The sequence below is a fragment of the Diadema setosum genome, chromosome 2 (assembly GCF_964275005.1).
Source record: "Diadema setosum chromosome 2, eeDiaSeto1, whole genome shotgun sequence".
NCBI classification, from domain to species: domain Eukaryota; kingdom Metazoa; phylum Echinodermata; class Echinoidea; order Diadematoida; family Diadematidae; genus Diadema; species Diadema setosum.
The window spans coordinates 41,998,675-42,013,187 of record NC_092686.1 but is presented as its reverse complement, the minus strand read 5'-3'; the positions used below and the strand labels follow the sequence as shown (position 1 = coordinate 42,013,187).

The 14,513-nt window shown below is 36.9% G+C and overlaps 1 protein-coding gene across 1 annotated transcript in view; it reads left to right on the top strand.

Annotated features, from left to right (window-relative positions):
* Window positions 1–13,522, top strand: part of LOC140245158 (plexin-A4-like) — a 94,410-nt gene extending 80,888 nt beyond the window's left edge. The window contains exons 21-30 of the mRNA XM_072324760.1: window positions 529–682; window positions 1,484–1,593; window positions 2,636–2,716; window positions 3,623–3,712; window positions 4,411–4,586; window positions 5,508–5,655; window positions 6,002–6,142; window positions 7,023–7,100; window positions 7,302–7,324; window positions 13,414–13,522. Coding sequence (XP_072180861.1) covers window positions 529–682; window positions 1,484–1,593; window positions 2,636–2,716; window positions 3,623–3,712; window positions 4,411–4,586; window positions 5,508–5,655; window positions 6,002–6,142; window positions 7,023–7,100; window positions 7,302–7,324; window positions 13,414–13,522 — 1,110 coding nt within the window. The remainder of the gene's footprint in view (window positions 1–528; window positions 683–1,483; window positions 1,594–2,635; window positions 2,717–3,622; window positions 3,713–4,410; window positions 4,587–5,507; window positions 5,656–6,001; window positions 6,143–7,022; window positions 7,101–7,301; window positions 7,325–13,413) is intronic.
* The last annotated feature ends 991 nt before the right edge of the window (window positions 13,523–14,513 follow it).

Here is a 14,513-nt window from a genome sequence, read left to right as displayed (position 1 = left end):
TCGATGACCGTTACGAATCAAAAGCTTTGGCCTCTTATCAGTGAGTTAATTGTACCGTATCGCCGGGGCTGTATAGAGCGCAGCAGTCGTCTATGAATGGTTCGAATTTCAAATGCTTTAGCCCGTAATTACAGTTAAATGAAGCACATTACTTTTTTTTTCTTGTTAACTGAAAGAAAATGAGCTACTGTGAAGAGTCCAGTTTAGGACAACCCTGAAATTTGACATTCCATACAGTAGACTATGGAAATGAGACCAAAAAAAAAAAAAAAAAAAAATCCTGAAATCACCTCCTCCGATAAAAGTTGATACTAAAACTAAAGTCCTTCCAGTTCTGTCGAGACTTTTAACTAAAAAGTGCATATTAATGTTTAGTATGGATGTTTGGACGAGACAGTATGCAGAAAGTCAGAATGGTGTCACAGAAATTGTAACGTTCATCACGTGTTAATGAGGTTTGTTTCTCATTACAACTGAAAGTTATAGTCCAGTATCAAGAGTATCCACTTCTCTTATTGCTGGTTGCAGACATTATCTGTGGTGGGTAGCAATGGTCGACATGACTACTACGTGAAGGTCCTGAACGTTGATAGCATCATTCAAGTGAAGCAAAAGATCCTTGATGCAGCTTACAGGAGGCGACATCTGGTCAGGCAGAGACGAGCCCACGAGATGGACTTACGTGAGTAAACCCTCGGCTCGAAAGCTATCCGGCTTATCTGGACTTTGACATTGCTTCATTATTGATTCTTTGCCACTTCCATTTCACCGATTTAGCATGCCTATTTTCAATTGCCATCGAATAAATGCTTGTAAACAGTCACAAATTTTGAGACAGACCTGACAAATATCTTTTCACTGCATTTCTTTTTATATTTCGTTTTGTTATGATGTCCAAGAACTGAATTTTTAGATATTGTATATGGGCATGTTTGTATTGTATACTTCAAATTTGCGAAGTAAATTGAAATTCAAATGTCATTCACTCTTAGAAGAAAAAAGTGAGTTAAGTTAATCAAATTCCATTTAAATCCTTCAAATCATTCTCCTTATCAATTGATGCATCCCTAGCCCGTTTACGTGAGATATATTCATCGTCTCCATGTTCCATGGAGAACTCCTCTCCTGCTACTCAATGCATGTTATTTGCTACGTAATACTTCAACATCCGGGCAAACGCGGAAAATTACAAAATCATCCGTTGATCATTTTACGTCCATGTGTTAAAACTTTGTGTTTGCCTTACTTAACAAAAAAAAAAAAATGAGAGGCAAACGATTACGATTCTTGAGTAGCAGTTTGCATGCTTCGAGTCGGCATTAGCGTCTAATATCGGAAAACAGCTTTCCCCACTCAAAAAAGACAATGAAAAAAGAAGTGCTCCGATGATTTCAGACAAACGTTTTCTTGATTTGATTTGAGAATGGTTGAGCTTAATAATCTGACTCGATAATATACGGCTCATTTTAACATTACATCACAGTCTGGTACCATCCAGGAGGAGAACAGCGGATTCTGAGAGACCAAGATGAATTCAATACCCGAGTCCATGACGATGAACCTGTTGTGATCAACACCATACAGGCAGTCGGGGTAAAGATGACCAAATAACAGTGGACAAAAGTACCATAATTCGTATGAAGTGAAGGAACAAACATGGATTACGGTCTTGGATGCATTTCTAGTCATCCGGTCTTTCAAATGATCGTTAATACTATAGTGTGCACAGTGACGTGGTTCTGCTGTCATTAGATTTGGATTTTATGTCATGACCATCATCTTTGTATTTGTAATATATAGTGTGTAAGTGTGACATGGGGTGTGAATAGGCATTACAGGCATATATATCTTTCAGCAATTAGTGAGTAGTTGGCAACAAACTCTGTCGGCACACTCAGCACAATTAAAGGGACATCCCAGACGATTTTCATAATTTCACAATTTCATGTAGTACATAAATCGACAACTCCATGTATAGATCTATGGAATTTATTGTGGTTCTTGAGCAGAGAAACAATACTTTGAAAAACCTTAAACAAATTACACTGAACAAGGATGATGACATAGGAGGTTCACATATTTCAGAAATGTAGCAGTGTAATTCCATTACAATACCACTTGCTTGCGAGTTCACCTGTGTAAAATCTATGCATGCCTTCTTCTTTTGTTCTGCTTCCTTGAGCTCCAACTCATGCATTCTTATGGTGACTCTGCCATGTCATCATCCTTGTTCATTGCAATTTGTTCTAGATTTTGAAAATATTCTTATTCTTCATCCCAATCATCACAAATTCTGGAAACTCTGTCCTCGGTATAACTAATTTATAGTTGTTCAAATGTAAAAATCTGAAAATCATCCGGAGGTCTCCTTTAATAGTCACGTGGTGCAGCTGGAATTATGAAATGGGAATATCTCTCACACCCGTGTAGGGCCTTCACGTCGCATATTATCAATGTGCCTGAAGTTGCGGTTCGTGTGTCATTGTACATTTTATTATATTCATACATGCATGTATATAATCAGATGAGAACCATCTTGTTCTGCTTGTTTAGCACACAGTAGGTGTTATTGGTATATCATAATGTTTACAATACAATTGTACAGTGCAATTCTCCGTATACTTTACATTACCAGATAGAAGATGGCGCCCGCGTCGCCCTGATTGAGAAGGTTAAAAAATCGGACGATGAGAGCCGTGCTTTCCAGCCTGTTTCAGTGGGTACACAACTGTTTCAAGTGTGTAAGTGACAATAAGAAACATCGTACGTTCTGATCCATTACAAAATGCGATGTACATTGATTATTGCATAGTTCATGACATGTACAAAGAAATTTGTATACAATGAATTGCGTATTCAAGTTTTTGTATTTTAGATATGAAACCCGTGACTAGAAGATTCGAGAAGAAAGAAGTAGGCTTATGTAGAAAATAGTGAAACAATTATTCGCCGCAGACATAGTGATATCATACAGTATAGAGCTTACTTCCTCCGGAGGACATAAACAAAGGTGAACTATAATTTCGACTTTCTACAAGGTTACTTAATCGGAATACAGACACATTGAGCCTTGATATTCGAGATAATCATCACCATCATCAATTTTTTGTGCTTTTCTCATTACATTAGATCATGACACTGGATTTGATGACGTCATGAGAAGAGACTACACCAGGATACAGACACAGGATCTAAACGGCAGACGAATCAAGCATTTGGTACTGCCCAGTGAATGTCGTGGATACATTTAATATTTTCTATGGTGAAAGGGGACATAATTCCATCAAAGATAAACGAATGAAACAAAGAACAGGACAACTATATTTTTGTGGTGATCGACTAGACATTGAACGATAACGTCTTTTGATGCTCTTTGTCTTCAATCCTCTGTTAATTCCCTATTTCAAAAGACTATATGGTTTGAGAATAAGAGCATTCCTTCTAAAGTGATGAATTGAAAAACAAACAGGCCAACAGTAGTTGAATGTGCATTTGGTCTGTGGCACGCAAGCAGAAAACAAGTCTTTAACCGTTGATACACTTTGCTTGAGTTTTATGAAACATGCAGTGTGGGTAACTGCTGCTGATCACTAATACATACTATCGTTGTCCCCTGATGCAGATGTCGGAGGAGCCACCATCGGCTGGAGTGAAAGAATCACGAATTCAACTGGACAAAGAGATCTCTGCTCCACGACTTCTCGTCACGAAGGTACTGTCAGATTTAACTCATAAAAGGAAACGGTCTTCCCACGGAGCAGACTCCAAACTGAAGACAAAAATATTACATGTAATCCACATAATTTTGATAGCATCTTTGTCCAGTAACTTTATATCATAAATCTTATAGCCACATCAAGAGTCTTACTTTTTACGTTTGTTGCACTTTCACCACTGCATGATTTCAATGTGCACGATGCTGAATTAGCAGGTGAAGCTGCATTTTTTTGTCCCAAAAGGTGACCAAAATTAAGGACACATTTCTTGAAATACGCATTGTATAGTGGGGCTGTTGAAGCATTTGAAGTCATTTTTGCACATTTGAAATATCACTGATTTTCGAAGAATTATGGGAACTTTAATTTGGAATTCATTGTCAATGCACAATTGACATTTGAAGTTATTTTTTAAGCGATTTGGAATATCAGTGATTTTTGTAGAATTATGGAAACTTTAATTTGGAATTCATTGTCAATTCACGAGCGTTCGATCAATCGCCATGAGAGGCTACGGAACGGACTCAACTTTGAGATCTTAGGAAAATGTAGGCCTATACACTCTACCATACAATTACTTGCTTGTACGTACAAAGGCATGCGCATAACAGGTTTACCTTTCCACGGAGACGCCATGTTTGTATTCTGGTGAAATACGTTGAAAAACAAAGTCCTTGTTCCTTCTAATATGCAGAGGACGGTGGAGCCTTTCTTGAATGACTTTCTGTCGGCAGTCTTTAAGAAAGTGGACGAGACACCAGCTACACTGAAACACCTCTTCGACTTCTTTGACGAAATGGCGGCAACGTACTGCTCAGGTTCCGGCCAGGAGAACCCAGACGACTGTGCCGAGGCTTGGAAAAGTAACAGGTCAGAATTGCCAGGTTATATAACTGGAGTGAAACCTTGTTTAATTTTGGTCAAATTACCTTAAAGGGAGGAAGCTTCACAGGTTTGTGCTGCAAACAGTAGAGTGACCGTATACAATGAGACAAGAGCAACAAGAAAAGAGGGCAGGCACCTTCAGGAACGAATAAGCTGGCATTACATGTTTGATATCGATGGCAAGAAATTTCAGGTGAAAGTTCAGTGCAGCGTGTTTGTATTCGAATACTATTTTACTTTTCGGAAGATGAGCTTTAAACAGATATGTTATTTCATGATATTTGAAGCAAAGTGAAGTGAGGAAACGAGGGAACTGAAACGTGAAAATTACAAGTACAGGTGTACTTGCCTCACCCTTGAACAGTTTATAAATTATATTTCATTAATAGTCTAGATTGGAGCCACGATGAATCACGATGTTACTCTACATATTTTTGTAACATTCCTTAATGCGAGATCGTTATTAATCGATCTTGATAGTGATATACATGTATTACGTGAAAAGAATGGAATCGACCTGTTATTCGTTCAATACGTTAACATTGATGTCTCTCATTGCTTCGTGGTTTTTATCACATCAACCCGAAACATACTGTATCTCGGCTATATCAACCGTGGTATTTGTGTTATACGACTATGATTCAAATTGTAACACATGCTGTTCTGACTATTAAATGTTCCTTAACTTTGTTTGGTCAAACATATTGGTGACATTAATTTCACGCATGGCTGGTGTCATTATTCTTTGTAGTCTACCCACTTCTCCCATGAAATTTCTTGTTATCAACTCAACTTTCGCTGATTGTACTTTAACAGGCACCATGTTGCGGTTATGTTTACACGTAAGTGACTTTCTTGAACAATGAAATAAAATGGTGTGATCTTTTGATTTATTTCGTATTAAAGTCTTCCTCAACACTACTGGGTGACCACCTTGACCCATCCCTCCTACGTGTTTGACATGCGCCAGTCTCGTTGCGCCGACCAGAGTGTCTCAGTCTTGGCCAACATGCTGGACAACGCCTGCAAGAAAGTCATCCCTGAAATGACGGAGGTACGTTCATGTTGCCAAGAATCATACAACATCACCAATCGAGCACTGCAAGTGTCATAATCAACCTTCAAGCTTAGGAATCAGGCAGATGCAAAAAGAAGATTCAATAAATCCATTTAGTGGTAATCTGGTTTTAGTGGTTCCTTACTCGATTAGTGATCTGAAAGGGAAAAATAAATGTTTTCTCTAAACCCCTACTGATAGACACAAGCTCCCCCTGAAAGCGTTCGTTTGGAACAAATTACTTTATCACTTACCTGAAGTAGTATACAGGACATAACATGTATGCTAATCAGTGTTGTCCTACATTATTGTCTCGGTTTTTATTTTCTTCCTTCTTTTTCAGGATTCATCCTTAAATCGTGTCCTCTTTGTGAAAGATCTTCCTGGATACATCAAGACCATCAGCGAGTACTACGGTGGCATTGCGAGGCGTCCAGCCCCAACTGCAGTCGAACTCCAACGTGAATATAACGAAATCAGACAGGTATCTTTCTTTAATAGTAACATTAAAAAAATCACAAAAGGTGTGCGCTTCAAAATTGCAATCCTGGGAAAGAAATATGAACAGAAATACATTACGCATCTACCAAGTTTGGGAGAAATGACAATTGAATAAGTAATCTAGAGTTTGTCATCAGTTCTATAAGGTAAAGACTTGAACAAGATACAAAGTCCCATTTCGCCATCGGTTGTCGCTTGTAAACTTACTTCATTAAGTCATAATCGTGACGTCTACTTTAAAACATATTATGTTTATCTTTGAAACCTACGAAAGAGTCCACGTTATGGAGATTGGATACGTGCTCATATGGAAAATATCCTTCTCAAAAACCAAAAGGCCATGTGAAAGTGTGTATCAAAGCACTATAGAGGCAACGAATATAGAATGGTGTTGACAGTGGTGTTGAATGACTGAAGGGAGGGTTACATGTCTTAAATATATATATATATATATATATATGATATCGAACAGAAACAAACACTCTAACATTTTATCTCCTTAAAGATAGAAGTTAGATTTCGGACAATGTGGGCAAAACTCTTTCATCGGGGGATAGAAATAGCACACTTATTCAAATATGCATTTCAGTTAGCGAGACTTGTCCGTAAATCGAGGCACTTGGTATAAACATCGTGAAGTTCATCTGCTCTCTAACAAAAATGATATCAATAAGCTGTATAGAATATAGATGACATCATGGGCGAGGAAGAACTGTTAATAGGACCATTAAAGGGACGTCTACAAGCATAATATAAAACGACTAGCTAGTGGTACGGTACATATGGTATCATTCCGTTATGACGTTGGATATTATTACACGTGATCATCGATGGCACTCGTTCAAATTCGATTTAATCTGCAGGAGTTCACTGGTCTTTTCAGCCGATTTGGGAGTCTAAAACTGCTGTATGACTTCACCTGCCGGGATGCTGCTGAACTGGTGAGTTACCATCCTTTCCCTTTTCAAAGCGTTCATTGCATTTCAATATCACCTTCTTTGCATGCCAAATACTTGAGGTAACCACTTGAACTTTTAGGTAACCACTTGAACTTTGTAATTAAAATGTGTTGTCAGGATGCAACACTCGAACAACTCATCCATATTTGTGACACATTTATACTCTTTTCACTTCTCCTTCAGCTGGACGCCGTTGCAGAAATGATGTAAGGCTGTCACGGATCAACCACTGGTGTTGCATTACTTATCTTGATATCATATCATGTGTCAGAACTTTTGTTTCGTCATGTAAACTGGATATATTGTAGGATATCTATAGACGATCAACCTGCACTGTAAGTGTTGTTGTTTTTTTTTCCCCAACAAGATCATGCTTGTATGTGGAGATGACCATTTTGAAATGCTAAGTGTGTAATATACATTTTATACACAGGCGAAATGGAAATGCATTTTGAATAATTAATCAGATAGATTTTGTTTGGGTTTACCATTTTTCTTGAGGTTATACAAGTCTGTATAAAAACAAGACATAAAACACAACTTTCGAGTATGTCACTCCAATAGATACGCAGTTTTTCAGAATTGCATAGACATCATGACTAGAAAAAAAAAATCGTTCCTCACTCATTTGACTTCCACGTCATGTACCTTCCACAGTGTATTCCTAAGTCTCCAGTTCTTTCATGCTCTATCACAGACATGTCCACTTTGGAGCGAAGCGCTATTGCCTCTAAGAAAAAGAGCACAGAAGCCGGCTTGTGCTTTAAAGTTACTACATATATGACTTGCGAGTTGAAGAAACTACTCTGCTGCGCAGAAACGCTATACAAAAGGCAATGAATATACTGTATATCTTTTAAAGTATACCATTCTTGTATAAGTGAGACTCTTCTGTTTTCTTTATGATATAATGGTAATCCTTATGATGATATTCCATAACATGATATTCCATGAGGTTTGTGTGATTAGAGTGCTCTATTGCACATTAATGTGTTATACATGTTACTGTATATCGATATCTGAACCTTAGATACTGTGAAGCATGTACTAACTTAACTGGAAAAATGCAATACTTGGAAGTTGCAGGAGCAGGAGTGGGTTAAATGATAATGAAATATATATTCAAAAAAATGTCTAAGGATAGTTTTTGGCTCACTTGTGACTATGACTATATAGGCGACTATGACTATGCATCAAATGTAATAAATTGTTGTTTTTTTCTCACACTAAAAAAAATGGATTTCGGTGATTTGTAATATCATAAGGCAAAGAGTTTGCACTGCTAATTCCTCCTCATTTGCTTTGGCTTTTATAGCATGATTACTACTGAGATGACTTGCATTAAAATGCTTCGTGGCGAGGCTTTTGGATGATCTTTTGCAATCCAAGTGCGTTTGAGTGTTTTTACGTATGTAACTTTTGCTCAAATATGTTTGATAAAACTCGTAAAAATTATCATATTGGAAGGTAACCTTTCAAAGAAAGTGAAAAGGCGTAAAAAATTTAGAATGATATATGATTCAATCAACTTCTCTTCTTTTTCATCGTGGTCAGCTTCAAAACAAGTGTAATGTTATATGATATACTTACTGTACATACAAAGCATTTAACATTACATTTATAGTTTTTTGTTTGTTTAGATATACCCGAGACATTATACATGTAGAGTCAATTTCAACAAGTATATGACTGTAGCATTATGTCGACTTTCCACAGATTTTTGGAAAAAACAAAGAAAAGTAATTATGAAAGGTATACGTGTGAATGCTTACAATTGAAATTGATATAACTCTTATCTATTATTCGGAAATATAAGGTTTTTCATAAGAAAGAGGTCTACACAGTTGAATGGAATTATGTTAATATCTATAGGACTTTTTTGGTTTTTTCTTCATTTTTTCTCCACTTAATGAGTGGTGGAAAAAGAAATTGTTGTATTCTTTGGCTTGTATTTGTATGCTCTTTCCGCCCTGTATACAGGTTTGACCATCAAAGATAACGACTAAATGCAAAGCTTACCAGTATAGTTACCAGATATCATGTTCATATGAACTGCATTTTTTTTTTTTTTTTTTGGGGGGGGGGGTGTAAGTTGTACATCATATCAACAAGATTACAAAGTTCCATGTTCGTATGTAGAGATGACCATTTCGGTATGTTGAGGGTACATACTATATATATATATATATATATAGGCGAAATGGAAATGCACTTTACCTATTTACTCAGAGAGATTTTGACTTTACCGATTTTCTCGCCGTTATACAGGTCTATATAAAAACAAGACATAAAACACAGCTTTCGAGTAGGCTACTCCAGTAGATAAGCATTTTGTTTTCAGAATTGCATAGACATCATGATTTCTCTATATTTTTTTGTCCGTTTCTCACTCATGTTACTTCCACGTCATTTCAAGAATATGTATAATTATATGTTTATTGTACATACAAAGCAACATTTATAGTTTTCTCATTGTTTAGATTTACCAATGTTATTATACATGTGTCGAGTCAATTTCAACAAGTGTATGACTGTAGAATTATGTCGAATTTCTGCAGGTGTTTTGAAAAACAAAGAAAAGTAATAATGAAAGGTATACGTGTGAATGTTTGTAATTGATTTCAGTATAACTCGTATCTATTATTATTCGGAAATAAAAGGTTTTACATATGATAGAGGTCTACACAGATGAATAGAATTGTGTTGATATCCATAGGGAACGTAAAATTGGTAAAATTTACTTTTTTTTTCTTTTATTCTCCACTCAATGAGTGGTGGAAAAAGAAAAAGTTGTGTTCTTTTGCTTGTATATTTTGTTTACGCGAGTCTTTCCGCCTTGTAGACAGGTTTGACCATCAAAGATGAGGACTTAAGGCAAAGCTTACCAGTAGTTACCAGGTATCATGTTCATATGAACTGCATTTTTGTGTGTGTGTGTGTAAGTTGTACATCATATCAACAAGATTACGAAGTTCCATGATCGTATGTAGAGATGACCATTTTGATGTGTTAAGGGTATAATATAGGCGAAATGGAAATGCACTTTACCTATTTACTCAGAAAGATTTTTTTTTTTTTTTTTTTACTTTACCGATTTCCTGGCCGTTATACAGGTGTGCATAAAAACAAGACATAAACACAGCTTTCGAGCAGGTTACTCCAGTAGAAAAGCAGTTTTTCAGAATTGCATAGACATCGTGATTTCTTTATATTTTTTCCCGTTTCTCACTAATGTCACTTCTGCGTCATGTACCTTCCACACTGTAGTCCTAAGTCTCTAGTTCCTTCAAACTGTATCGCAGACATGTCCACTTTGAAGCCAAGCACTATTGATTCAAAGAAAAAGAGCACAGAATCCGGCTTAAGTAATAAAGTTACCTAATGTATGATTTGCAAGTTGAAGAAACTACCCTTTAGTGCATAAATACTATACAAAAGGCAAGAAATATAATTATATCTTTTAGAGTATGCCATTCCTCCTGTATGAGTGATTGTGTTCTGTCATGTGTGTTGGCCTCTTAATAATAAGGATTGCAATATTCCATAAGGTTTGTGTGAATAGAGTGTTCTGTGACACACAAGTTTGTCATATATGTTATGTCGATATCTGAACTTTAGAAACTGTGAAGCATGTTGTTCTGCCTTGGCTGGAAAAATCCCATACTTGGAAGTTGTAGGAGCAGCATTGGGTTAAATGATTATGATATATATATATAATATATATATATATATATATATATATATATATATATATATATATATATATATATATATATATATATATATATATATATATATATATATATATATATATAAACATAATGTCTTAGCATAGTCTTTGCTTGAGTTGTGACTATGAATAGGTGACTATGACTATGCATAATGTAATGAATTGTTTTTTCTCTCACGCTAAATGGATTTCGGTGATTTGTGATATAGTAAGGCAAAAGGTTTGACCTGTTGAATGTCCTCCATTCGTTTGAGCATTCTTTCTGAGTGGCGGATCCAGGGAGGACCGCAACCGGCGCACGCCCCCCCCCCCCTTTATTTTTCGTTGAAACAAAAGAAATGAAAAGAAAAAAAATGGGGGAGGGGTGCGTGCGCCCCCCCCCCCCTTTAATTTTGTAAACGCGCCCCCTCTTTACGGAATTCCTGGATCCGCCCCTGTTTCTCATTTGTTTTGGTTTTAATAGCATGTTTACTACTGAGATTTTTTGCATTAAAAATCTTAATGCATCGTGGTGATACTATGGGGTAATCTTTTGCAATCGAGTGTGTTTGAGTATTTTCACGTATATAGCTTTTGCTCAAATGTATTATGTTTGATAAAACTCGTAAAAAGAAAAACAAAAATGCTTTAGAATGTCAACCGAATCTACGTCAGCTAGAGTCCGAAATAAATAAAGATCACGAACACACTTTAATTTCTGTGAGGTTACTTGTATAAATCTTCGTATGATATCAAACCTTTTGATGCGATGTCTGCCTCCATTGCCTCAATGTGAAAACGACCTTTTGGAATTTTGCCTTATAGTCAAATAAAGTAAACTGCAGCAGTTTCATTGCACTCAGATTGAGAGCAAGCTAAAATTTCAGTGAATTTCTTTATTTTTCTAGCAATTACATTGGAAATATATCTCTCAAAAAAAGTGAAAAGGTGTGAAATTTTAGAATGGCTCAAATTTTTCATTTTGCCATTTTAGGTGAAACAATCTGTCCTGTTTGATTCAATCAAATTCACATCTTTTTCATCATGGTCAACTTCAAAATAGATATAAACATGCATACTTACTGCACATTCAAAACGACATTTATAGTTTTCTGCTTGTTTAGATATACCCTGGTCATTATTTTATACAATCATGTGAATGTTAACAATTTATATTGTAATAACTCATATCTATTGATATTCTGAAACACAAGGTTTTTATTTAATAGAGGTCTACACAGATGAATAGAATTGTCACTTTATTCTACACTAGAAATCGTAAACATGGTAAAATTTACATTTTTTCTCCACTTAATGAGTGGTGGAAAGAAGCTGTTCTTTTGCTTGTATTTATATATGCTCTTTCTGGCCTGTACACAGGTTTGCCGATCAAAGATGACGACTTAAAAGCAAAACATGCAAAATTATCAAATTTCGCTCCAAAATGTACACGTATGCCTAAGAAATGTGTGGCATAACGCTGTAATAGCACGATATTCGTTGGGTAACGACGAAAATGCGTAACATTAACCAAAAATGTTCGCATCACGGAACTTACCCGATCGGGGTCAGGCTAACTCGGACTCAGGGACAACTCGGCCTCACCTTATGGCGGGGCCGAGTTGTCCCTCTGGATTGTACATGTTGCACTATGAGAGCGCTTCGGGTTCTGGCTGGTCGCAGTTATGGGCCGAGTTGATACAACGCGCGCATCAAAGAACCTCTTTGGCGTGCCTACAAAATGAACGTGCGCCTATGTATAGAATATGGCGATCACGAACTGCGTATTTTGTTTGAAATAGGGCCGATTTGTCTCTGAGACCGAGTCAACCTGGATCCTTCTGGAATAAAAGTCGGTATACCGACTTTTATTTTTGGTCTCAAAATACTCCGAAACAACTCATCATCCCGGCAATCGGGTCAGCCAGGTACGTTTCTTGGTAGACTCTATCGATATATTGCAAGCAAATATGAAATGGTGAAGACGGGTTCTCAAACCCTTACCAAAACTATGCTTTCACTTTAAGACAAAGCTTAGGCCTACCAGTAACTTCCTATTTAAGAATATGTCACACATAATGAACTGAGGCCTATTTTGTTATAAATCAAGACAGGAAGTTGTACTGAATGCGAATTTTTGTTTTTTTAGTCTAACATTTTAAAAAAACCCGAAAGGCTGCAAAATGTGTCGATTTTCCCTCACTCACGGCCTCCGAATTCGTCTTGAATTCAGCCAATACATTTAGTACTCACTTGATGACGTCACTTTGTGTACTACGCATTCCACTAGCGTAAACGCGCGCGTCGGCCGTTGCATATGAGTTCGCGTGCATTTTGAATGAAGCAATAGATACTTTGTTATTGACGCAAAATGGCGATATCGACCTGAGTTTTGAAGTCGATGGGGATGAAGACTAGAGGGATCTTGAAACCGGGGGGGGGGGGGGGGGGCATTTCATGAAGCGTTTTGTCAGATATTTTGTCTGACAAATTGTTAAAAGCTACTGAAATCCTTCCATCTGATAAGCTGACAGCAAATTTGTCCGACAAGTATGTCGGACATAATGCTTCATGAAATGCCTCCAGGAGTGATAACAGCGACAAACATGATGGGGATTTGGGAGACCTAGGGGACGCGGAAGACGGCGTGCAAGCGGCAGAAGTAGATGGTAGTGGCAAGGGCCGTGCAGAATGAGCGACAAAACCCTGAGTGCATCTGCTCAATATTCATAACCGAGCTGTTAGGGGTCATGAATAACATGAATATCATGTGTAGAAAACTTAAAGGGAAGGTAAACCCAAAGAGCAATGTGGATTGAGTGAAAGCAGCAACATTAGTAGAACACATCAGTGAAAGTTTGAGAAAAATCGGACAATCGATGCAAAAGTTATGAATTTTTAAAGTTTTGGTGTTGGAAACGCTGGATGAGGAGACTACTAGAGGATATGACGTATGAGTGGACAACAATACAAAGAAAATATAAAGGATATTCAACAAAAATTCACTTTTCTAGAATTATGAAAGAGCAGTGGACCAACCGCTTACAGAAAGCAGGGGGAATAATTGCTACCCTTAACATATGTCAATATCAAGTTGCTGGAATTTGTAATTTTCATGAAAAATTGATTTTTGTAGTATTTTCTTTATATTTTCTTTATATTGTAGTCCACTCATACATCATACCCTCTAGTAGTCTCCTCATCCAGCGGTTCCAACACCAAAATTTTAAAAATTCATAACTTTTGCATCGACTGTCCGATTTTCCTCAAACTTTCACTGATGTGTTCTACTAATGTTGCTGCTTTCACTCAATCCACATTGTTTTTGGGATTTATCTTCCCTTTAAGCTTTTAGGGTGGGACAAGGACTTATCGTACGGGAGCTGGAGGAGCTTGATCAAAACAGGTCAAAACAAAATGAACCAAAGAAGACTGACTTTGGCGGTTTGCCAATTCAGCGAAATCCACATATTTAACAATCTCCCCATAATATTAAACTTTGTCAAGTACTGGCATAAGCAAAAATATCTTTCAGACTTTGAGATAGTTCTATGGAGCACAAAACTCATTTCAATTTCCACTCCGTGGAATATTCCACAACTTCAGAATGATGGTCATACTAACATTCATTACTAACAACATTTGTGACCCGCTACAACAAAATGATCCGAAAGTCGGGGGAGGAC